The sequence below is a fragment of the Blennius ocellaris genome (assembly GCF_963422515.1).
Source record: "Blennius ocellaris genome assembly, chromosome: 2".
Taxonomy (NCBI): Eukaryota; Metazoa; Chordata; class Actinopteri; order Blenniiformes; family Blenniidae; genus Blennius; species Blennius ocellaris.
In genome coordinates this window covers 192501-216620 of record NC_137651.1, presented here as the reverse complement: position 1 = coordinate 216620, position 24120 = coordinate 192501, and the positions used below count along the sequence as shown (strand labels likewise).

The 24120-nt window shown below is 48.7% G+C and overlaps 1 protein-coding gene across 1 annotated transcript in view; it reads left to right on the top strand.

The window, feature by feature from the left end:
* Window positions 1-24120, top strand: part of LOC308136671 (uncharacterized protein) — a gene marked incomplete at its 3' end in the record, with an annotated part of 32472 nt that overhangs the window by 7654 nt on the left and 698 nt on the right. The window contains exon 2 of the mRNA XM_080505116.1: window positions 19278-24120. This exon is cut by the window's right edge and continues 698 nt beyond it. Within this exon, the coding sequence (XP_080361242.1) occupies window positions 19278-24120 (4843 nt within the window). The remainder of the gene's footprint in view (window positions 1-19277) is intronic.

Sequence of the window (24120 nt, the reverse complement as noted above, 5' to 3'; positions counted from 1 at the left end):
ATTGTATTGTGAAACTTGTATTGATTCCATGTTAAAGAGTATTTTATCAGTGTGTAGATGTTCTTGTGGGACTTGTATTGACTCCATTTTAAAGAGTATTTTTATCGGTATTTTTAGATGTTGTTGTGGGACTTGTATTGACTCCATGTTAAAGAGTATTTTATCATTATGTGTAGATGTTGTTGTGGGACTTGTATTGACTCCATGTTAAAGAGTATTTTATCAGTGTGTAGATGTTGTTGTGGGACTTGTATTGACTCCATGTTAAAGAGGCTTTAGTTTCATCAGGTGGACAGTGTGGACAGTAGAATCATGATGTCACAGCAGCAGTCGTCCACTTCAACCTCTCTGTTCTTCCTCATGTGTTCATACATGCTGTAGTGTTTGATTGATGTTGATGATTGTAACACAAGCTGATGTTCAGCACCAACATGTCATGTTGAACACATTGGGAAGACTTTTGAAAATACTGACTGCTTTTTGACTGGCCTGCAGTGTGTCCATGTCTCTCTCTCTCTGTCTCTCTCTCTCTCTCTCTCTCTCTCTCTCTCTGTGTGTCTCTCTGTGTCTCTCTATGTGTCTGTGTGTCTGTCTGTGTCTATGTGTCTATCTACACATGTGTGTGTGTCTGTCTATGTGTCTGTGTCTATGTGTCTGTGTGTCTATGTGTCTGTGTGTCTGTGTCTGTGTCTCTGTCTGTGTGTGTCTCTGTCTGTGTGTGTCTCTGTCTGTCTGTCTGTCTGTCTGTCTGTCTGTCTGTCTGTCTGTCTGTCTGTCTGTCCGTCCCCAGTCGTCCCACTTTAAAAACAAAAGACACCAATGATGATGATGATCACTGATTCTCTGAGATTCTCTGAGGTCTGGATGAGATGATGTGAAGCTGAGGTGTCTTCTTGTTTTTAAACTCTGTCTGTCTGTCTGTCCGTCTGTCTGTCTGTCTGTCTATGTGTCTGTCTGTCTGTCTGTCCGTCTATGTGTCTGTCTGTCTGTCTCACTCACTCACACACACACACCAGTGTAAATGTGTCCAGCGGTTGTTCCGGGTGTGCTTGTTCTCTCTCTCTCTCACACACACACACACACCAGTGTAAATGTGTCCAGTGGTTGTTCCAGGTGTGCTTGTTGTCTCCAGGTGACGGTGCTGCAGCGTCTCCAGGAGTCTCTGGACGTCCTGATGCTGATTTGGAGAGGACAGGACACCACTGTTCACTTCCTCCTGACTGTGTCCTTCAACTTCACTTGTTTCAATAAATGTTCCTGTTTGTGTCAACATGCTGCTTCTTGTTGTTCCTCACTTGACAATAGAATGACGTCAACATTCATGTGACACTAAAGTGTTTTAGTGGAGATCAATGGAGCTGCAGCTTCACTTTACAATGTTTGACCAACATGAGCAGACATGTGAAGTGATCAACAGCAGAGTTGTTTACCAACACATGGACATGTTTGTGTGTTCAACGTCTTCATGGAGTCCCTGGAACTGAAGCTTCAAGGTGTCACTTCCTGTTTCCTGGTGGGAGGAGCTCATTGAGCTCTGATACACACGACAATGTTGGGACATGTTATGTTAACTAATATAACACATGTTGGGACGGGTCAGTGATCAGCCTCATGTCCTGGTGAGTCTCATGTCCTCGTGTCTTCCTCATGTCCTGGTGAGTCTCATGTGCAGCATTGGCTGGGACCTTGCGAAAGACTGCCCGTCGGGGGGGTGGCTATGAACGGTTCAAAATATTTGTTTAAATATTTAAAAAAAAAAAAAAAAAAATTTTGTATGACTTTTATTTTGAAAAAACTGCATCAAAACCAGCTAATTAGCTAGTGATTTGTGATCGCAGCAACCCCATTAGGCTACCTACCAAATTCCGGCTCAATCAGACAATGTTTGCTCGCATGCTAACAGGCGTGCTAAGCCGCAAGCTAGCCGAGCTGCCTGAAAATGTCTGTTGGGTACTCCCCAGATGGCCCCGATCCTGAATCTGGTCTTACTTAAATTCTAGTGTAAAAGACACAGCACTTATGGCACAATAAAGGTTTTTCAAAAACTTCCACCGACATACATATGAGGGCCTCAGGCCAAGCCTCCTACAGCGGTCAGTGTGGGACGATTGAGTGACCTGGTGGAGTGCCGGGCCTAGGAGGCCCGGCCTTTGTCGGCGGTGTACAAAGGTGTGAATGATTCAGCAATAAAGGTTTTTCACAAACTTTCACCGACCTGAATTTCATGTCTCAGGCCAGGCCTCCAACAAAGGTCAGTGTGGGACGATGGAGTGACCTGGTGGAGTGCCGGGCCTAGGAGGCCCGGCCTTTTTTTGACGTGTACGAAGGTGTGAATGATGCAGCAATAAAGGTTTTTCACAAACTTCCACCGACATACATATGAGGGCCTCAGGCCAAGCCTCCTACAGCGGTCAGTGTGGGACGATTGAGTGACCTGGTGGAGTGCCGGGCCTAGGAGGCCCGGCTTTGTCGGCGGTGTACAAATTACAAAAGAGAGCTGCCGTTGGCCAGGCCTGCGGCCTGGCCTTTCGTAAACTGTGGCTCAAGCCCGTTGGGGTGGCCACGATCCTCTAGACCAGTTAATGATCATTTTTTAAGCGTTTAAAAAATTGTACTTTTTTAATTAGTTTTATTTTGAAAAAAACGGCCTCAAAACCAGCTAATTATGTAGTGATTCATGACCGCAGCGGCTCCATTAGGCCACCTACCAAATTTCAGCTCAATCGGATAATGTTTGTTAAAATGCTAACGGACATGCTAGGCCTATGAGATTATGAAAATGTCACTGAGATGCTCCCCCTCCCCCTCCCCCGGTCCCCGGAGCAGGATTGCGCAATCCTGCTGTAGATTTTCACAGCAGGTGCACGTCACTTTGATCGTTAAGTGTGAGAGCTAGAGTGGGAGAGATATTTTCATAATTCCAAGATGTCGCAAACAACTGCTCTGAATCCATAGTTATCGGGGGAGTATGTGGATAAAAATACCATACTTTTGTAGGAATTTTTATCCTCTTTCGGACTGTGTGGGTTTGGAAGCAGTCGGAGGTAAACTTCGGACACCAGGGGGCGCTGTTTGGCGACAACGCCGGATATCTCCCATCAGGATTCAATGTAAAAATGTAGAACGAAAAAAATGTTACTCTGTCGCTTTAACTCGTCATTCTGGGGACTTGTTTTGGAATTTTCCCCACATCTGTTACATCCTCTTGTTCGGCAGGGTCTCGCGGGCGTGGCGATGTCCTCGGTTTGTGGCTGAGAGTCACGGTTTGCAAACAGTTAAGAGTAGTTCGAGGAGTTTTAAATCGTTGATTTTCGGCGAGAATTTTCCGTCTCCCCATGTTAATGGATGACAGGAGCCAAAAAGGCGATTAGGGGGTGGGGAGCTTTGACGGCTAATAAAAAGTAAACTGGACTAGGTAAGAAAAATTCCCTCTAAATATTTGTAGTAAACAATCTCCTCTATTTTTGTATATCTCAATTTAACCGATACGACCTTCGCCCTATGATGGTTTAGATTTTCCGTTTCGGCCTTTTTTTGCCTTTTTTGGGTGAACACCTTACTTTGAAAGGCAAATAGCGGGCTTCCTGTTGGAGCTAGGTGAAAAGTTAGAGCGCGTGAGTCGTAGGGCTCGAGTAGACGAAGAAGTTTTGTATTCGCGACATTTCTCTACGACATTCCTACGGACCGTGGCGGGCGATTGCAATTTTCTAGGTGGCGCTAGAGAGCCATTTTTGGATTTTCTTGGAATGTTTTGACATGGTCACCGGCTCTATGCGATTTTTCACGAGCCATCCAAATTTGGTGAGTTTTTGAGCGTGTCTAGGGGGTCAAATATGAGCGTAAGTGCAAAGAAAAAGAAAAATATATAATAAGATTAAAGCTGCAAGCAGCATTGGTCGGGACCTCGAGATTGCCCGTCGGGGGGGTGGCTATGAATGGTTAATTAAAAAAAATATTATTTAAGCAAAAAAAAAAAAATAGTACTTTTATTTTGAAAAAACGGCGTCGGAACCAGCTAATTAGCTAGTGATGTGTGACCGCAGCACCCCCATTAGGCAACCTACCAAATTTCAGTTCAATCGAACAATGTTTACTAGCATGCTAACGGGCATGCTATGCCGCAAGCTAGCGGATACACCTGAAAATCTCAGTGTGGTACTCCCCAGGTTGCCCCGATCCCAAATCTGGTCTTACTTCAATTCTAGTGTGAATGACACTGCACTTATGGAACAATAAAGGTTTTTCAAAAACTTCCACCGACATGAATTATATGGCCTCAGGCCAGGCCTCCTACGGAGGTCAGTGTGGGACATGAGACTGACCTGGTGGAGTGCCGGGCCTAGGAGGCCCGGCCTTTGTCGGCGTGAACGAAGGTGTGAATGATGCATCAATGAAGGTTTTTCACAAACTTTCACCGACATGAATTACATGTCTCAGGCCAGACCTCGTACAGGTTTTGCATGTCCTCATGACAGGAGAACATGAGACATGAGAGTGAGGTCAGGTCACATGAGAGTAACCTGACCTGAGAATGACTGGTGAGGTCACTCTCAGGTCAAACTGCAGGACATGACAGGCTGTCAATCACACAGCAGTGATGAGCCTGAAGCTACAGGAAGCTGCCCATATATGGAGTGATGCACTGACCAATCACAGTGGAGAATTTCACAGCTGCGCCGAGCGCGGACACTCTGACGGCAGAGTGAGCCAGAGAGGATTATATTCAAAGATTTTGCGAACAACTGCTCTTAATCTATACTTATCGGGGGTGTATGTGGATAAAAATACCATACTTTTGTAGGGATTTTTGTCCTCTTTCAGAATGTATGGGTTTGGAAGCAGTCGGAGGTAAACTTTGGACACCAGGGTGCGCTGTTTGGCGACAACGCCGGATATCTCCCATCAGGATTCAATGTAAAAATGTAGAACGAAGAAAATGTTACTGTGTCGCTTTAACTCGTCATTCTGGGGACTTGTTTTGGAATTTTCCCCACATATGTTACATCCTCTTGTTCGGCAGGGTCTCGTGGGCGTGGCGATGCCCTCGGTTTGTGGCTGAGAGTCACGGTTCGCAAACAGTTAAGAGTAGTTCGGGGAGTTTAAAATCGTTGATTTTGAGGGTGAATTTTCCGTTTCCCCATGTTAATGGATGACAGGAGCCAAAAAGGCGATTAGGGGGTGGGGAGCTTGGACGGCTAATAAAAATTAAACTGGACTAGGTAAGAAAAATTCCCTCTAAATTATTGTAGTAAACAATCTCCTCTATTTTTGTATATCTCAATTTAACCGATACGACCTTCGCCCTATGATGGTTTAGATTTTCCGTTTCGGCCTTTTTTTGCCTTTTTTGGGTGAACACCTTACTTTGAAAGGCAAATAGCCGGCTTCCTGTTGGAGTTAGGTCAAAAGTTAGAGCGCGTGCGTCGTAGGGCTCGAGTAGACGAAGAAGTTTCGTATTCGCGACATTTCTCTACGACATTCCTACGGACCGTGGCGGGCGATTGCAATTTTCTAGGTGGCGCTAGAGAGCCATTTTTGGATTTTCATGGAATGTTTTGACATGGTCACCGGCTCACCGTGATTTGTCACGAGCCTGCCAAATTTGGTGAGTTTTTGAGCGTGGCTAGGGGGTCAAATAAGAGCGCAAAAGAGAAAAAAAACGAACAAATAATAATAAACATTCGAAATACAATATATAATTTCGCCACCAGGTAGTGGCCGCGCCCCCTTCGGGGGCGCGGCCACTCTGAGGGGGTCAGGAGAGTTCTGGATGAGTGTGGGGCCTCCGCAGGAGGCCCCACACTTTTGGCGACGACGAAATCCAAAAGAGACCTGCCGTTGGCTGGGCTTAGGGCCCAGCCGTTGGCGAGGTCCCTAAATAAAAAACATTCGAAATACAATAAGAACTTCGCCACCAGGTAGTGGCCGACGCCCCCTTCGGGGGCGTCGGCCACTCTAAGGGGTCAGGAGAGGGCCTGGATGAGTGTGGGGCCTCCTGCGGAGGCCCCACACTTTTGGCGACGACGAAATCCAAAAGAGACCTGCCGTTGGCTGGGCCTAGGGGCCCAGCCGTTGGCGAGGTCCCTAATAAAAAACATTCGAAAAACAATATACAATTTCGCCACCACGTCAGAGTGGCCGGGACCCCCTTCGGGGGCCCCGGCCACTCTGACAGGGTCATGAGAGTGTCCTGGATGAGTGTGGGGCCTCCTGCGGAGGCCCCACACTTTTGGCGACGACGAAATCCAAAAGAGACCTGCCGTTGGCTGGGCCTAGGGCCCAGCCGTTGGCGAGGTCCCTAATTAAAGCTGCAAGCAGCATTGGTCGGGACCTCGAGATTGCCCGTCGGGGGGGTGGCTATGAACGGTTCAAAATATTTGCTTAAATATTCAAAAAAAAAAAAAAAAAAATTTCATGACTTTTATTTTGAAAAAACTGCGTCAAAACCAGCTAATTAGCTAGTGATATGTGATCGCAGCAACTCCATTAGGCTACCTACCAAATTTCGGCTCAATCAGACAATGTTTGCTCGCATGCTAACAGGCATGCTAAGCCGCAAGCTAGCCAAGCTGCCTGAAAATGTCTGTTGGGTACTCCCCAGATGGCCCCGACCCTGAATCTGGTCTTACTTCAATTCTAGTGTAAAAGACACAGCACTTATGGCACAATAAAGGTTTTTCAAAAACATGCACCAACATGAATTTGAGGGCCTTAGGGCCTTGTCTCTCTGTCTGTGAGTGAGTGAGTGAGTGAGTGAGTGAGTGAGTGAGTGAGTGAGTGAGTGAGTGAGTGAGTGAGTGAGTGAGTGTCTGTCTTTCTGTCTGTCTGTCTGTGAGTGAGTGGATCTGTCCTTCTGTCTGTCTGTCTGTGAGTGACTGAGTGGATCTGTCTGTCTGTCTGTCTGTCTGTCTGTGAGTGACTGAGTGGATCTGTCTGTCTGTCTGTCGGTCGGTCTGTCTGTCTGTGAGTGAGTGGATCTGTCTGTCTATCTGTCTGTGAGTGAGTTAGTGTGACAGTGAGTGTCTGTCTGTCTGTCTGTGTGTGAGGGAGTGTGAGAGTGAGTCTCTGTCTGTCTGCCTGTCTGCCTGTTTGTGTGTCTGTCTGTCTGTGTGTGAGTGAGTGTGAGAGTGAGTGTCTGTCTGTCTGTCTGTCTGTCTGTCTGTGAGTGAGTGTGAGAGTGAGTGTCTGTCTTTCTCTCTGTCTGTCTGTCTGTCTGTCTGTCTGTGAGTGAGTGTGAGGATGAGTGTCTGTCTGTCTGTCTGTCTGTCTGTCTGTCTGTCTGTGAGTCAGTGTGAGTGTCTGTCTTTCTGTCTGTGAGTGAGTGTCTGTCTGTCTGTCTGTCTGTGAGTGAGTGAGTGAGTGTCTGTCTGTCTGTCTGTCTGTAGGTGTGAGTGTGTGTGCACACTGTTGGTGTGTATGTAAGGGCCCTATATCTCTGAGTCTCTGTCTGTCTGTTTGTAAAAGTAGACATGAGACATGGATTAAATTGACACATCATACATCAGTCATCAAAAAAGTCCCAAAAACATAATACAAAGCAATTCAGCATTAACCATCATATTTTCTTGTGTGGAAATTAGGAGAGTAATGATTCTTACAGGCGGATTACGTCTCCCACGATACAAATCAATGCATCAGAGGCGGCAGTTGACCTGACCAAGATGGCGCCTGAATCACGTCTGGGAGCAGGAACCGGATGTGACGTCACACCGGCAGTGACGTTCCAAGCTTGTTTACATCGGTTGTTTCATGCGGCGTGCGTCTCCTCCTGCACTCGTCCCAGTTTGAGTCGAACGTTTAACAGTTCAGAGTTTTGTTCCTGAAAGACGCGGACATCGGATCCAGGTGGGAGAAACTCTAGTCTGCGGCCGAGGGACTGAAACACTCCGGTGTCGCTGCTACATGCCGTGGAGGAGCAGGAGAGTGACGGAGCCAGGAGGTTCAGAACACTGTGGAGCGTCACGTCATAGCGGTAAGAAAGTGATGAACTGCATCAAGAAACGTGTGCTGTAATTATTAACAAGCCACCGCGAGCCGTCGTAAAGTCAGAAATACTGATTATGACCGCGGATTGTTTATCCAGGTGAGAGGAGAATGAATGCACGTTTCACCTGTTTCACCTGTAGCTATAATATGATCATGAACATTTAAATTCATGCTTTGTACATGAAACATGAATGATGAAGCTGTGGCTCTGAACCAGAACAACTTCATTGTACTACAAAGAAGCAGACGTGTAAATACACAATACATCCAGCAGCTGAAACTTGGTGAGATTATATGCTATTATATACGGCACTGAACAGTTCAACACTACTACCTCAGACTATCTACCTCATACTGTGTGCAATACATCAAACTCCATATTACTGTGCAATAACAGGTACCTTGTGCTCAACCGCACATACTTATTAGCCAAGGTACCTCAGGCAGCTACATTGGTATTTTACATAACTTATTATCGGTCGTTTCTTTTAACTTTTTACATTACTGCACTATGTCCTTGGGTGTGTGTGAGCGGGACTGTGTGAGAGCTGAATGTGTGTGTGAATGTTTAGGTTATTCTGTATATATGGTGCATCTGCTGAGATGAATGAATGCTGAATGTGAGAATGGCTGCTGTGTTTATTGTGTGTCTACTGTGTGTTTTTAGCTACACCGTAATTTCATTGTGCAATTTATTGTACAATGACAATAAAAGCTTCTAATCTAATCTACTTCTAATCTATTAATTCATGTGTGATGTATTGATTGATGGATTCAACTTGTTGTCATTACAAATGTAACGAAATGCAGTTTAGCATCCAACCAGAATTGCCAGTAAGAGATATTACCTACACATACACACTGACATATATAAATAATCCATCAATAGGGAACAGTGTGTAGTTGCTGTTGCTAGAAATGATCTAGACATTATATGACATGAAGGTGTTGAACAGGTTTCAGGGTGAGACTTCAGTAAAGTGCTGCTCTGTGGAAGAAGCTGTCTGCTAGCCTGCTGGTTCTGTCAGGTGAGATGGTGAACCTCATGGCCCCCCATGGAGCGAGTCAAAAAGAACATTGTTGAAAGCCTCGGGGACCAGGATTTGTTTGATGATGTGAAAAGATGCTCTAAATGAACTTGTCCTCTCCTCTCTGCTTCAGCAGCTGGGTGCTGGACGTGTCCTCCTCTGGAGACGGCGCTTTGACAAAAGTTGCACTCGGCCGTTGAACTTTTCTCCTCCTGTAGCGTCAAATCATTCCACACGGCAGACATGAGTCTAGTGATGCTTCCAGTGGATGGAAGCATCACTAGTAAGAATGCTAAAGCACTGTAAACTCCTGGTGTCAAATGTATGTTGTTGCTACTAAAGCGGCCATGTCCTGTTTCTGATTGTCCTTCCAACAGTGGTGGAGCTCCAGCAGCCCAACCTACTGGTCCACTGGCACATCCAACCCACAGTGTTGTTCCTCCACCTTCCACTCAGGTAACCTGTGTTCTATGTGACCATCTGCAGCAGCTGGAACCATCAACTGAGTGCTATTCAAGATGGTGTTGACCAAGCTTTCAATGATGTCAGTCCCTGTTTGCTCTTCACTTCTCACAAGGACCATGTGTGCTTCATGTCTTTAACAAACCACATTTGAACAACGACCAAGACATTTTAGATTGCAAACAACTTTCTGCTTTGTCCCATGACAATATTGCTTTTTGCTCCAAAGGCTGAATGTGTATCAAGAATTGTCAAAGCACTGCATTGACAGTAAACAGGTCCTGGTTCAAGTGTGTAAATCAGTGGATGGCTGTGTCACTAAATATATGAAACAGCAGGAAGTCATCAAGCTGACGCTGAATGATGAGTCTATTTTATTAGTCCCTGAAGACAAACACGGAGGATGTCACATGTATTTGTACATTATTATGAGGATGTTTGGGCTGAATGCTTCCAGATCATAGCAAACATTGATGTTAATGCTGAACACTTGACAGAGATGTCAATGTAGCAAACTGAGTGTCCAACATGAGAATAAAGTGATCTAGACTGTGTGTCTGTCTCTGACCTTTGTTCAAGCTTCAACACGTCACTCAAAATGTGTTTGTTGATGTTTGGTGCTGAGAAGAGGAGGCTGTGAGCACCTTTCACTGCTGTTCTGGCTCAACGGCACTTCACCGGTGACAAGAAACCAGCTTTATTCCAGGGGTGTCCACAGTGGGTCCTGCAGGCTTCAGGTCTCTTCCAGGAACAGCAGATGTGATTACAATGAGGGGCTGGCAATTTGGCCTGTTCACAAGCTTGGTGATGACATCACTACATTTAGGTTTGAGCTGGAGTGTCACTGAGTGTTATGATGGTGGTTTTCAGTTGAAATGGGAGTCTCTGTGGGAGCCAGGAAGCAGCGTTGGACGTGTATGACGCGAGGACACGGAACCACGAGGACAAGAGGATTTCCACCGGCTGAAGAGTGAAGAGGATGTGCTTCTCCACAAAAATCTGATTTATCAGACGTGAAACAGTGGTTTTTACAAATGTTGCCTTTTTTTAATCAATTCCACAAATATAATTAAGATTAAACAAACTCAATACTGGTTGTGGGGCAGAAATGAATAGTTACTAAAATGTAAATGAATAAAATAAGTAGTGTGTATATATATAAAATAAAATGTTTACTTTGATAGACAGTGTAGGAAAGAGTGAGTCAATGAGACACAGTCTCTGCATATAAAGTGACTTCTTCCCACTAAAGCAGCACAAAACAAAAGTTTTAGTGATGAGCCGCTTGTACTGAGGCAGAGTGACGTCACCGGGCTGCGCATGCTAGCTGCGCACTGCCTGTGCTCCGGCGCTAGCCGTTAGCGTTAGCTTGAGGTCTTCCGGGACTAATATAACCTTGAACTTAATGTTAAACTCCAGAGGACGCCCAGCGTTTCATTCTACATCTCCAGGGTGAGTGGCTGTGCGCTGGTGATGTTTGTAGACGCTCCGAGACCGGCTTTTTTATCGTAGCATTGCACTTGTTGTGTTAGCAACGAACGCTAACATCGCCCATCTGATGACTGACAGTTGTCCTGGCCAATCACATTTCCAAGCCCGCGCAAATTCTCCGCGTCTTATTGGTCAATGTCAGCGTTCGTCAGAACTATAAATCGAGACACCGCCCCACCATCGTCCTCTTTTCTCATATTACGTGAGCTAGAGAGCCGTGCTTTTTTTCCATAGGTAGAAGATTTTATATTTTCCACTTTTTTGGATTTGAGGACCGGAGGACGTCGTTGGATTCGTGTTTTTTCTTCATCCAGAGTTTTTCATCGAGTGTATTTTCACCCTTTTGACCAAACTTGGAGAGCGGAGGTGAGTCCTTCTAGAACATTCTGTGTGTTGAAATTTTGAAGATGTGGAAAAAGTCCCTGTTTTCCAAGTGAACTTTATTTAAAGTGGTTCCTGATATTGGGGGAAGTTTTCTATGTGCCCTGAGTGATGTGAAAAGTTAAAATTGTGTTGTTTTATGACTTGTGTGAAGCAGTTAGCTGCTAGGCCGCAGCCTCAATCAGGTGTATTATGTGAAGCTGGCCCCCACCCCTCCTGAGAATATGTGAAAATACTCTCAAATGTTTGTACTGGAACAATTATCGTTTTGCTGATTTGGTTTTGGCATTATGAAGTTCAGTGGGCCTCTGAGTGATGTGAAAAGTTATAATTGGCCTCACAATTATAGGCCCAAGACCTGAGGCCCAGCGCCCATGAACTTAACAATGCAATGACGCAGTGTTTCAGTGGGCCAGGCCTCGGGCCTTGTCGTTTTGCTGACTTGGTTTTTAACATATTTGGTGAATAATGTGCGTAAAATAATGTGTGTAAAAGGCCCTCTTGAGGCGCAGGCGCCACGCCCTAGGCCTGAGGAGGGCCTCACTGAAACACTGCGTCATTGCATTGTGAAGTTCATATAAGTCGTCCAAACTGAACAGAAATTGGTTCTCGTCATTGGTTCTGCATTAGTACGGCTTTTTCCTGAAATCATTATCGTTTTGCCGCCTTGGTTTTTAACATATTTGGTGAAAAATGTGCGTAAAAGGCCTGAGAAATGCCGAGTCATTGTGATGTTCATATAGTCCTGTGTCGAAACTGAACGCACACACACAGGCGCGCACACACACAGAGACAGGCGCGCACACACACAGAGACAGGCGCGCACACACACAGACAGGCGCGCACACACACAGAGACAGGCGCGCACACACACAGAGACAGGCGCGCACACACACAGAGACAGGTGCGCACACACACAGAGACAGGCGCGCACACACACAGAGACAGGCGCGCACACACACAGAGACAGGCGCGCACACACACAGAGACAGGCGCGCACACACACAGAGACAGGTGCGCACACACACACACACAGGTGCGCACACACACACACACAGGCGCACACACACACAGAGACAGGCGCACGCACACAGAGACGCACACACTGAAGCACGCACACACTGAAGCACGCACACAGAGACGCACGCACACAGAGACGCACGCACACACTGAAGCACGCACAGAGACCCGCACACTGAAGCACACACAGACCCACACTGAAGCACACACAGAGAGACACACTGACGCACACTGAAGCACACACAGAGAGACACACAGAGACCCACACACTGAAGCACACACAGAGAGACACACAGAGACCCGCACACTGAAGCACACACAGAGACCCACACACAGACGCACACTGAAGCACACACAGAGACCCACACACAGAAGCACACACAGAGACCCACACACAGACGCACACTGAAGCACACAGACGCACACACACTGAAGCACACACAGAGACACACAGACGCACACTGAAGCACACAGACGCACACACACTGAAGCACACACAGAGAGACACACTGACGCACACTGAAGCACACACAGAGAGACACACAGAGACCCACACACAGAAGCACACACAGAGAGACACACTGAAGCACACACAGAGAGACACACTGACGCACACTCAAGCACACACAGAGACCCACACACTGAAGCACACACAGAGACCCACACACTGAAGCACACACAGACCCACACTGAAGCACACACAGAGACCCACACACTGAAGCACACACAGACCCACACTGAAGCACACACAGAGAGACACACTGACGCACACTGAAGCACACACAGAGACACACAGAGACCCGCACACACAGAGAGACACACTGACGCACACTGAAGCACACACAGAGAGACACACAGAGACCCACACACAGAAGCACACACACAGAAGCACACACAGAGACGCACACACACAGACGCACACGGAAGCACACACAGAGACGCACACACACTGAAGCACACACACAAGACGCACACAGAGAGACACACAGAGACCCACACACTGAAGCACACAGACGCACACACACTGAAGCACACAGACGCACACACACTGAAGCACAGACGCACACTGAAGCACACACAGAGACCCACACACTGAAGCACACAGACGCACACACACTGAAGCACACACACAGACGCACACGGAAGCACACAGAGAGACACACTGAATTTGACATAACCAGGAGCCGTAAAGTGAAAACAGCTTCATAGATGCTGCAGTGAGTGATGCGTTCAGGTGCTGGTTAACATGTCTTCAGCCTGCTGTGTGATCATTTCCAGAGCTGAGGGGCTCCTCCAGTGGCCACAGTGTTGATTTTGGTGCCATACAGCATGTTTTGATGGCTTCTTAGAGTGTGTGCTCATGTTGTCCTCCTCTGAACTGCTCCATGTTAAATGTTGTGCACTCTCCTATTGGACTGACATGTGACTCAGAGCAGCACCATGACGTCATTAGCAGTCACAATGGTGGGACTTTAAACCCTGGTTTAAAAACACTGTGTGGTTTCAAATGCAGGAGTTTTGACATGTGTATCAGTACTAATATATGTTGTAACGGTGTAGAGACGTTCATGCCCATAACATAAGAGCAACTTCCCACATTAACAAGCTGCAGAGCTCCTACAGTAGCAACATTTAACAAACAACAACAAATGCTGAAACGTCATCCGTGGACGACTTGTCCTCAATCATGTGTGTCTCCCTGTCTGTGTGTTGTCAGAGGTCATGACCTTGCTCTCTAAGCCAGCAGACATTCAATTAGGATGCTGCTTTGTTGTGTGGAGAAGAAAATAGTCTGCTTGTGCTCATGTGTGTGTAGCTGGAGATGTTTAGAGAGGCTCTGTGACTGTAACACACACACACTCACACACACACTCACACACACACTCACACACACACACACACTCACACACACACACTCACACACACACACTCACACACACACACTCACAGAGAGACACAGACACATATAGCCACACACACACACACACAGAGAGCCACTCACACAGACACACACACTCCCACACACACACTCACACACACAGACACATAGAGACACACACACACTCCCACACACACGCCACACACAGACACATATAGCCACACACAGACACATATAGCGACACACACACACACACTCAGACACATACAGCCACACATAGACACTCCCACACACACACCCCCCACACACACACACTCACACAGACACATATAGCCACACACAGAGACACACATCCACACACACCCACTCCCCCACACACACACACACACACACACACACACACACACACACACACACACACACACACACCCACACACACACACACACAGTTGTTTTCCAGCAGCTCCAGCCTCTAAGTGTGTAAATGGATGCGGTTTGTAAGTATGATGGAATCAGTCACTCGTCTGTCTCTCTGCTTTGAGGATGTTGAACTAAAGTGTTTTGTTGTTGAATTGAATTCCAGATGCCCCGTAAGAAGACCCACCGTCTGGCTCGGGCCCTGAAGGAGAGGGCGGAGAAGGCGGAGTGGAGGGCCGAGCCGGCCGTCCCGGAGTTCCTGCCTCGTACGTATAAGACGTTTTCCATGTTGAGCCCACGTACATCTTCACATATGTAAAGTGCACGTCTTGTTTACACCGCTTTGAACCTGTGTCTCGACAGGCCGTGGCACGGGGCTCCGGCATCGCGTGCGGAAGTGGCCGGTGTCGGAGCTTACCAAGAAGTCCCGACGCTTGGTCACTCCTCCCCGGGACCCGGAGAAGAAGGTAGGAGTTGGTCTTGCCTCGTGTGTCTCTTGCCTTGCCAGCTGTAAGGAGCCGTGGCTGAAAAAACCTTGTCCCCTGTTCCCCAGACCGTGTTCGTCATCGGGGACTCTCACCTGAGGGGCGTGGTGGACGGCTTTGTGGCCATTCCGGAGGGGCAGGTTAGTTTTGCTTTCCTGTCTGTTCCAGGTGCCGCGGCCAGCCAGCTGAGGACGGAGGTGCAGCACACGGTCCTCCCCTGGACCCCGGACGCCGTGTGTCTGCTGGCCCCCAGCAACAACCTGACGGCCAGCAGGACCATCGGTGAGGCGGCGGTGGACTTCGCGGACCTCCTGGCTACGGTCTGCAGCCGCTGGCCCAAGGTGTGTTGATTTATTCCTTCTTGTTGTTGTGTGAACGCTTCTGAGAGGAGAAAGCTTGAATGACGTTAATAACACTTGAATGTTGTTGTGTTTTCCCCCCGAGGTTTTCGTGCTCGAATTCCCTGGGCGCTTGAACGTGGAGCCTGTGGTGCAGCGGCTGCTGGTCCAGGAGTACCACCGCGTCGCAGCGCGCATGGGTAAGTTGATGGTTGCATCTTTACTGGTCTCGCCATTCCATGATCTTGTTTTGACTTTTTTTTTTTTTTTTTTTTGTTTATTATTTTTTTTTTTTTATGTGTGTCACTGTATGGGTAAGATTAAATTGATGACGCGTGTTTGTTTTTCTCTGTTTGTCCGTCAGGGGTGCCCTTCGTGTCTGTGGCGCAGGACCTCCCACTGAGTCGGTTGGAGCTGTGGTGCCACGACGGTGTAAGTACAGCACATTTTGTTGTGGGAGGAGTTTGTTTTCTGTCACGTGTGACACGCACGTGCGGTGAAGTTTCTTACGCGTCTTTACTGGTTTCCTAGATCCACCTGAGCGACTCCGACGGGATGCCGGTCCTGGTGCAGCTGCTGTGGGACGCTAGCGTCCAGCAGCTGGCACCTCCGCCCGAGCGCCCGGTGTCTCCCCGGACACCGCCGCGTGCTCGGGTGGCTCCCAGGGTGGTGGTGACGGGAACGGTCCCCGTGCCCCGTCGCACCAACCCTTGGGAGTGGACGACGGTTGGACAAGGGCGAATGGTAATGTGTTTTTCTCAGTCGTCCTGTGATTGGAGGTTTGTGGCCTTTTCTTGGGACCAAAAACCAACTCAGTCTTGTCTTGTGTTTTTCAAAGGCTGGAACATCTGTGCTCCGACGGCCTGCCCTCCCGTCCAACCCGGTGTGGTTCAGTGGGGCCATGTTGGAGGCCATGGAGAAGGTCTCGCCTTCTTCTGGTTCCGACGGCCCTGCTGGGCCACCAGCTGGCCAGGTGAGACACCACACACTCGTACGCACTGTGGACGACCACACGTGAAGACCGCCGTTCACCAAACACTGTTTTTTCTCTCTCCAGAGCCCCCGCCGGGTGCGTCGGCCCAAAGCCGTTCCACGGAGGAAGCGGCAGGTTGGTATTTACACACCTGATTGACGTGCGCTTTATTGACGTGGAGGGAGTCGGACTGAGGAAATTAATAAGTGAGAGATCTTTTGTTCTTTGTAGGCACCGGCAACACCGTCGCCTGTCCGGAAGACCGTGGCTGCTTCTCCGTCCGGCCCAGCAGTGAAGCAGGTCAGTCCACGTTTTGATACGCCGTGTGGCTCAGCTAGCACACGTTGGCACGTTAGCTCACAGTGCAGTTTGTTTGCAGAACACCCGAATGACCTTTGCTCATTTTCTCTCGTCTCATCTTTATGTCAGGGGGAGGCGTCGGCGCAGGAGTCCCGGGAGGAGGTGGTGCCGGAGGTGGTGGTGGACGTTCCCGCTGCCTGCCCCGCCGTGCCGACCGAGTCCGCCGTCCAGGAGGGAACCCGGACTCCAGCTAAAGCTAAGACTCCTTTTCTCCCTCCTGTTTCTCGTGGTGCGCTGTCAGGCCAGTCAGTTGTTGAGGTTGGTGCGGTGAGGTTGGAGTCGCCCTCTGCTGCAGTGGCAGTAGTGACCGACCCTCAGACAGGGACTAGACTGACAAAGGTCGTGCAGGGATCATTTAGCCAGTCAAACGGTGGTTTTGATCGCAGCGTGCAGTGCATGGCCATAGCTGCAGCCAGCTTGGTCAGACACACAGTCCAGAGCGTGTTTTCATGGGAGAGGCGTGATCTGGATCGCACTGTCATCTTAGGCGACAGGCTGTATTCAGATCTAAAGCACAAGAAGTTGATTACAGACCCTACAGGATTTCTTTATGTGTCCCAATTGCCCGAGGTGGTTACGGTAGGCAAGCAGGATTTTGGTTTAACTCGTGGTGAGGAGGTGTCGGGTACGATAGGCGTGAACGAAGGACCCTCAATCGACGCCAGGGCGACCTTCAGTCTGCTAAACGGACTGAAGGAGATCTTCAGTGAGCACAACATGTGTCTCCTGACGATGTGTACTAACACTTCTGCCATCATCTGTGAGGATGGACGGTTCGCCGTGGTGGACAGTCACTCACGGAGCAACCTTGGTTTGCCACTCGAGAACGGTACCAGCGTGGTTCTGCAGTTTGCTTGTCTTGACGACCTGCACCGCTACATCCTTGGTTTGGCCGAGTGCTTTGATTTACCGGAGAAGTTGTTTGAGCTGGCTGGCATCGTCATCAGTGGGGGTGGCGGTCCAGCGCCCCCTGGTGTTTCTGTGGAGAGTGACGTCGCTGAGATGAGTTCTCCTCCACCACCAGGGGGCAGGACATGGGCTGAGGTTTGTGCTGCTCGTCCAGCGCCGCCTGGTGTTTGTGTGGAGAGTCACGTCGCTGTGATGAGTTCTCCTCCACCACCAGGGGGCAGGACACTGGCTGAGGTTTGTGCTGCCAGTCCAGCCCTGTCGGCTGTTTCTGTGCAGACATTCTCCAGCGAGCTCAGTAGTGGTTCCACTGCAGAATCAGTTGTTGATGGCACGAAGAGAAAGGTTTCTTTTGGCACTCGCAGGTCAAAGAAATCTAGGCGTTACGACGTTAGCGAGGTCGACTCAGACGTAGAGTTTATTAGCTCGGTGAGGAATGAGGAGCTGGTCTTCCGTCCTCTAGATGTGGAGGTGTGTAGGGCTTTGTGTTCACGTTTGAAGTTAGATTACGTGAAGGTCGGTGGTCCCCTGTCCACACGGGTTGGTTCGCTAGGTGCTCCATGTAGGAAAGAGAAGGTAGTGGCTGATGGGAACTGCTTCTTCCGAGCCATCGCTCAGGCTGTGAGTGGTTCCCAGAAGCAGCATCGCAGCATTAGGCTCACTGTGTGTAAGGCGTTAGAGAAGGAGGCCAGGAGGTACCACAGTCTTTTGAGGAGCCAGTATTCTTCAGTCTCTGAATACGTCCAGCAGTCCAGGATGAGATCCGTGGGCACTTGGGCCACAGAGATGGAGATTCAGGGAGCAGCTGATTGTTTGGGAGTTGATATTTTTACTTTTATGGATGGTCGGTGGATAAAGTACAGCTGCGCTAGTCAGGGTTTGTCAGGACAGGCCATCTACTTAGAGAATAGTCAGGGCAGCCATTTTGAAAATGTTGTGTGTGTTTCTGAGCCTGGTCTGAACTGCTGTTATGGTTACTGTAGACTGAGAGAAGTGACAGGTTACAACTTGAGGTGTAGCGTGAGAGAGGAGCTAGGTTTAGATGTGGGGGGATCTGAGGATGAGAGTGTAGGATCAGATGAGGGTGTAGAGATACGTGATGAGGCTTTAGCATCTCAGAGTGAAGGGAATTATAGTCAAAATACATCGCTCAGAGTTAGGGTCAAAGAGAGGCGTTTCAATACATACAAACAAAATGTGCAGTACAGGGAGAGGACTAAACGGAGCCGTTTAACTAGGTATAAACAAAACATGGAGTATAGAGAGAATGTAATAAAACAGAGTAAAGACATTAATAAACGGAAGTATCATGGCAGTTTAGACTACAAGCAGACACTTAAAGACCTGAGTAGAAAAAAATATAGAGATAATGTAGAACACAAGGAGCGAGTTAAAGACTTGAGCAGAAGAAAATATAGAGTTAATTTGGAGCATAAGGAGCAAGTTAAAGGCATGAGCAGGAAAAAGTATAGAGATAATTTGGAGCATAAGGAGCAAGTTAAAGGGATGAGCATAAAAAAATATCGAGACAGTGCAGACCAGAGGCAGAAGGTTAAAGACGGGAGCATAAAAAAATACCACAGCAGTGCAGACCAGAGGCAGAAGGTGAAGAGTCGTGTGCGGTTGACCAGGAAGCAGAAGCAGGAGAGGTCACAGGACTTTAGTTTCGTCATGGCTCAGTTTTTAGAGAAGGTTCGAGATGGACCAGAGTTTGTTTGTTGTGTTTGTCATAGATTATTGTTTAAGTACCAGGTGCTGAGTTGTGACAGGCAGGCTTATCGTAGTGAGGCGTCGGCTCGTGTAGCAGGACGGTGCATCAGTGAAGACTATTTACACACCTGTAATGAGGAGTGTGCTGTGCCGTGCCGGCTGGTGCCCTCTAGAGGCCAGCTGTGGATCTGCTACACTTGCCATGGTAAGGTTGGTAAAGGTGAGATGCCAGCTGAATGCTGGATCAATAACCTGAAGTTAGATCCCATTCCTGCAGAACTGGGATGTTTAAACAGCATAGAGCAGCACCTGGTAGCTTTACATATCCCCTTCATGAAGGTTTTGGCTTTGCCTAAGGGGGGTCAGAACGGGGTGCATGGGCCGGTCACCTGTGTACCAGCCAACATTGTTCAGACCAGTAACGTATTACCTAGGTCCAGTATGGAAGGGTCTTTGCTACAGGTCAAGTTAAAGCGTAAGTTAACTTACAAGGGTCATTATGAGTACCAGTTTGTAGACGCATTACGTGTGAGACAGGCGCTAGCTTATCTAAAGAGGACCAACAGCTACTATAGAGACATTGAGTTCAATGAAGAGTGGGTCAATGAGTTTTGTAGGCAGCAGGAAGAGGAAGAGGCCAGGTTAGCTGGTGAGGAAGAGGAGGGTGAAGTTGAGGAAGAGGTGACCCACCAGGAGGATGATGAGGTGAAGGACGAGGAAGAAGCTGTAGAGGTAGAACCAGCAGATGTAGTCCAAGATGAAATGTTACATGACAGACAGCAGCACTGCATGTTCCAGGACACTTGTCTCATGCCTGTTGACATTGGTCAGGAAGCTTTAGACCAGTATTTTGAGGACATAGTCAACATTGCGCCTGCAGAGGGCAACAGTCCAGTTAAGTTGCTCTCTGACAAGACAAACGAGGCTAAATGTTTCCCCGTCTTGTTCCCGTCAGGTACTAAGACCTTCCATGATATGCGGTTGAATCATTTGACGTTGTCTCGATATTTAAATAACAGGATCATGAATGCCGACGGTCGTTTTGCGAGTAACGTAGAGTATATATTCTTTGCTCAGTACATGTCCGAGTTAGAGCAGGTGGTTTCTAGTATTTCCGTGGCGTTGCGTAAGGGTAAAGGAGGTCAGGCGTCTAGGAGGATTAATCAGAGCATGCTGATGAACGAGGAGGCTCTGAAGAGGCTTCTAGAGTTCGACGACGGTTACAGGTTTTTGCGACCTATTAGAGGTACTCCGGCGTTTTGGCAGGGCGCTCAGAGAGACATCATGGCTGCTCTCCGTCAGTTAGGGATTCCTACTTGGTTTGTTTCATTTTCGTCTGCGGACATGCGCTGGACTAACCTCCTGACCAGCATCCTTAGACAGGAGGGCAGGTCGCAGACGGCGGAGGATTTAGAGTGGGCGGAGAGGTGCGAGTTGTTGCGTCGTCATCCAGTTACAGCAGCCAGGATGTTTGATTACAGGTGGCATTGTTTTCTGAAAGAGGTTCTTATGGCTCCTTGTCAACCAATTGGCAAAATCGTTGACTACTTCTATCGCGTTGAGTTCCAGCAGCGCGGCTCTCCTCATGTTCACTGTTTGTTTTGGATCGAGGGCGCTCCCCAGATTAGTAAGAACACAGATGAGGAGGTGGTGCAGTTCATCGACAGATACGTGTCGTGTGAGCTGCCCACAGACGATGACCAGTTATTGGACATTGTGTCATCGGTGCAAACGCATTCTAAACGACACTCTAAGACGTGTAGAAAGAACAAAACCACGTGTCGTTTCAATTTCCCCAAACCCGTGACTGCTAGAACGTTCATTTGCAGGAAAAAGGAATGCAAATGTGACAAAAACCAGTCAAAGGAGGCCGAGAAGGATCCTGATTCAGAAGACAAGCCAGTGTGTAAATGTTTTGAGGACCAGAGCGGCATGCCAAAAGAAGTAGCTCAGAGGGTTCTGGAAGGGATCAAGTGTGCAGTTAGAGCGGCAACAGAAGGTGAGGTCCACTTTGCTAGCACTGAGCAGTTCTTTGAGAGTCTGGACATCAACCAGGACGTTATGGAGATGGCCTACAGGAGGGTAGAGAAGAAGACCACCGTGGTGTATAGGAGAGGGCTTGAAGAGGTCTGGGTCAATCAGCACAGTAAGCAGTTGTTGAAGTGCTGGAACGCCAACATGGACCTTAGCTATATCACCGACGCCTACGCCGTAGTCATATATATTATCTCGTACATTACGAAAGCAGAGAGAGAGATTGGCCTTTTATTGAGCAATGCACAAAAAGAAGCAACCAAACAAGGGAATCTCTCTGCTAGAGAAGCTCTGAAGAAGCTGGGCAGTGTATATTTACACAACAGGGACGTTTGTGCGCAGGAGGCGGTGTATAGGCTAACGAACATGCATCTGAAGGAGTGTTCCAGGAAGGTGGTTTTCATCCCCACCGGCTCCAACATAGTGAAGATGAGTTTACCCCTCAGCGTGTTAAAACAGAGGGCGGCGTCACATGAGCTGAGGACGGAAGACATGTGGATGACCAGTCTAGTGGACAAGTTCAAGTGCAGGCCCGGCGGGGACGTCTTTGAGGACATGTGTATAGCCACGTTTGCGTCGGAGTATCGTGTTCTCTCCAAGAACGAGAAGTCTGAGAAGAGAATCCCCTTGAGGAACGATTTGGGCTTCATCTTGAGGAGAACGCGATCTCAGTTTGCCGTCGTCCGTTACATGAGGTTCAACTTAGAGAAGCAGGAGGAGGCTCATTTCCAGAGTTTGTTGCAGCTCTTCCTTCCTTATAGAACTGACTCAGAGCTCAAACCTGAAGGCTTTGAGCTCTTTGCTCAGTTCTATAACAACGGACAGGTGACGTTCCACGATGGTTCCGTCCATTCGGTGAAGTCGGTGGTAGACCAGAACAGGGCCAGGTTCGAGGTGGACTGTGCTGAGCTAGAGGAGGCTCAGGAGATAGCTGAGCAGCTCCAGGGGGGTGAGGAGGACGCTTGGGGTGCACTCTGTCCTGAACAGGAGGTAGAACGCCGTGAATGTCTAGAAGAGGGACGGCAGCAGCAGGGAGGAGAGATCCCGGATGAGCAGCTACTGGACGTGCAGGAGAACGTTCCAGATTTAGTTGTTGGAGCTAAACAGGTCGCACAGTTAGAGAAGAACCGGTGCATCTTGTCTCGGAGCGAGGGTTTGTCTCTGGTTAGGTCTTTGAACGAGACACAGATGGCCGTGTTCTACCAGGTTAGGCAGTGGTGTTTGGAAAAGGTGATGGGGAAGAACCCCAAGCCTTTACATGTGTTTGTGACGGGTGGTGCTGGCACGGGGAAGTCTCATTTGATCAGGGCTATTCAGTACGAGGCAGGGAGACTATTGTCCACACTTTGTCCTCAACCAGACGGGATTTCTGTTTTGTTAGCCGCGCCTACGGGCATCGCTGCTTACAATTTAAATGCAGCCACAATCCATCACACGCTGAGTATTGGCAAACACTCTGGCTTACCTTACGTTCCTTTAGGGGAAGATAAAGTTAACTCTCTGAGAGCCAAATTTAGTCACGTCCAAATTCTCATCATTGACGAGATCAGTATGGTTGATCACAATCTGTTGGCGTACGTCCATGGTCGTTTGAGGCAGTTGAAGCAGACGGGAGACTTTTCCCCGTTTGGTAACGTCAGCATCATCGCGGTCGGGGACTTCTACCAGCTGCCTCCCGTTAAAGGGAAGCCGCTGTATCGCAGTCAGGTAGGTGTGGACCTGTGGGTGAACTTCAGTGTGGTGCAGCTGCACACCGTGGTTAGGCAGAAGGATGGCGTGTTTGCAGGCCTGCTGAACAGGTTGAGAGTGCGCTCCAAGGACACCCCCATGTTAGACAGTGACGTTGAACTGTTGAAGTCGCGCGAGACCGGCGAGGAGAGCTCTGCCTTACACATTTTCCCCACCAACGCACAAGTCAGTGAGCACAACCTCAAGCAGCTGTTTGAGGTTTGTCCTGACTTCATCACCATAGAGGCCCAGGACTACATGAACAATAGTAGGACCGGCAAGTTGGAGCTGATTGCAGGGCATCACAGTCGCGCGTCGGACACGTCATTGCAGGAGAGTCTGTGTTTGGCGAGGAACGCGCGCGTCATGTTGTGCAAGAACGTGGACGTGGAGGATGGCCTGGTCAATGGAGCGTGTGGCACGGTCACTCATATTGAGTTGAGAGAGAACGCAAAGTTTCCTCTCACAGTTTTTGTCAGATTTGACGAGGAGAGAATTGGCTTGGCGAGGAGGAAACAACGTGCACACGCGTCAGTAGAATGCCCACATTCTACTGCCATTGAGCCGCAGGAGGAGAAGGCCACCAAGCGTGGAGGTTTGCGCCGTCAGTTCCCTCTCAAGCTGGCCTGGGCCTGTACGGTGCATAAGGTGCAGGGGTTGACGGTGGACCGGGCCGTGGTTTGTTTAAAGAGGGTGTTTGCACCCGGGCAGGCGTACGTGGCGCTGAGTCGCGTCAGGACTTTGTCTGGACTGATCATCCAAGGTTTTAAAGAGAAGGTCATCTACTGCAAAGACGCCATCAAGGAGGCCGTGGACAGCATGCCTCCATTTTTGATTGAGCAGCCAAAGCCTTCATCAAGTACACACAGTTTCTCCCTGTACTTGATGAACGTTCAAAATTTAAGCCGCCACCTGGTGGACT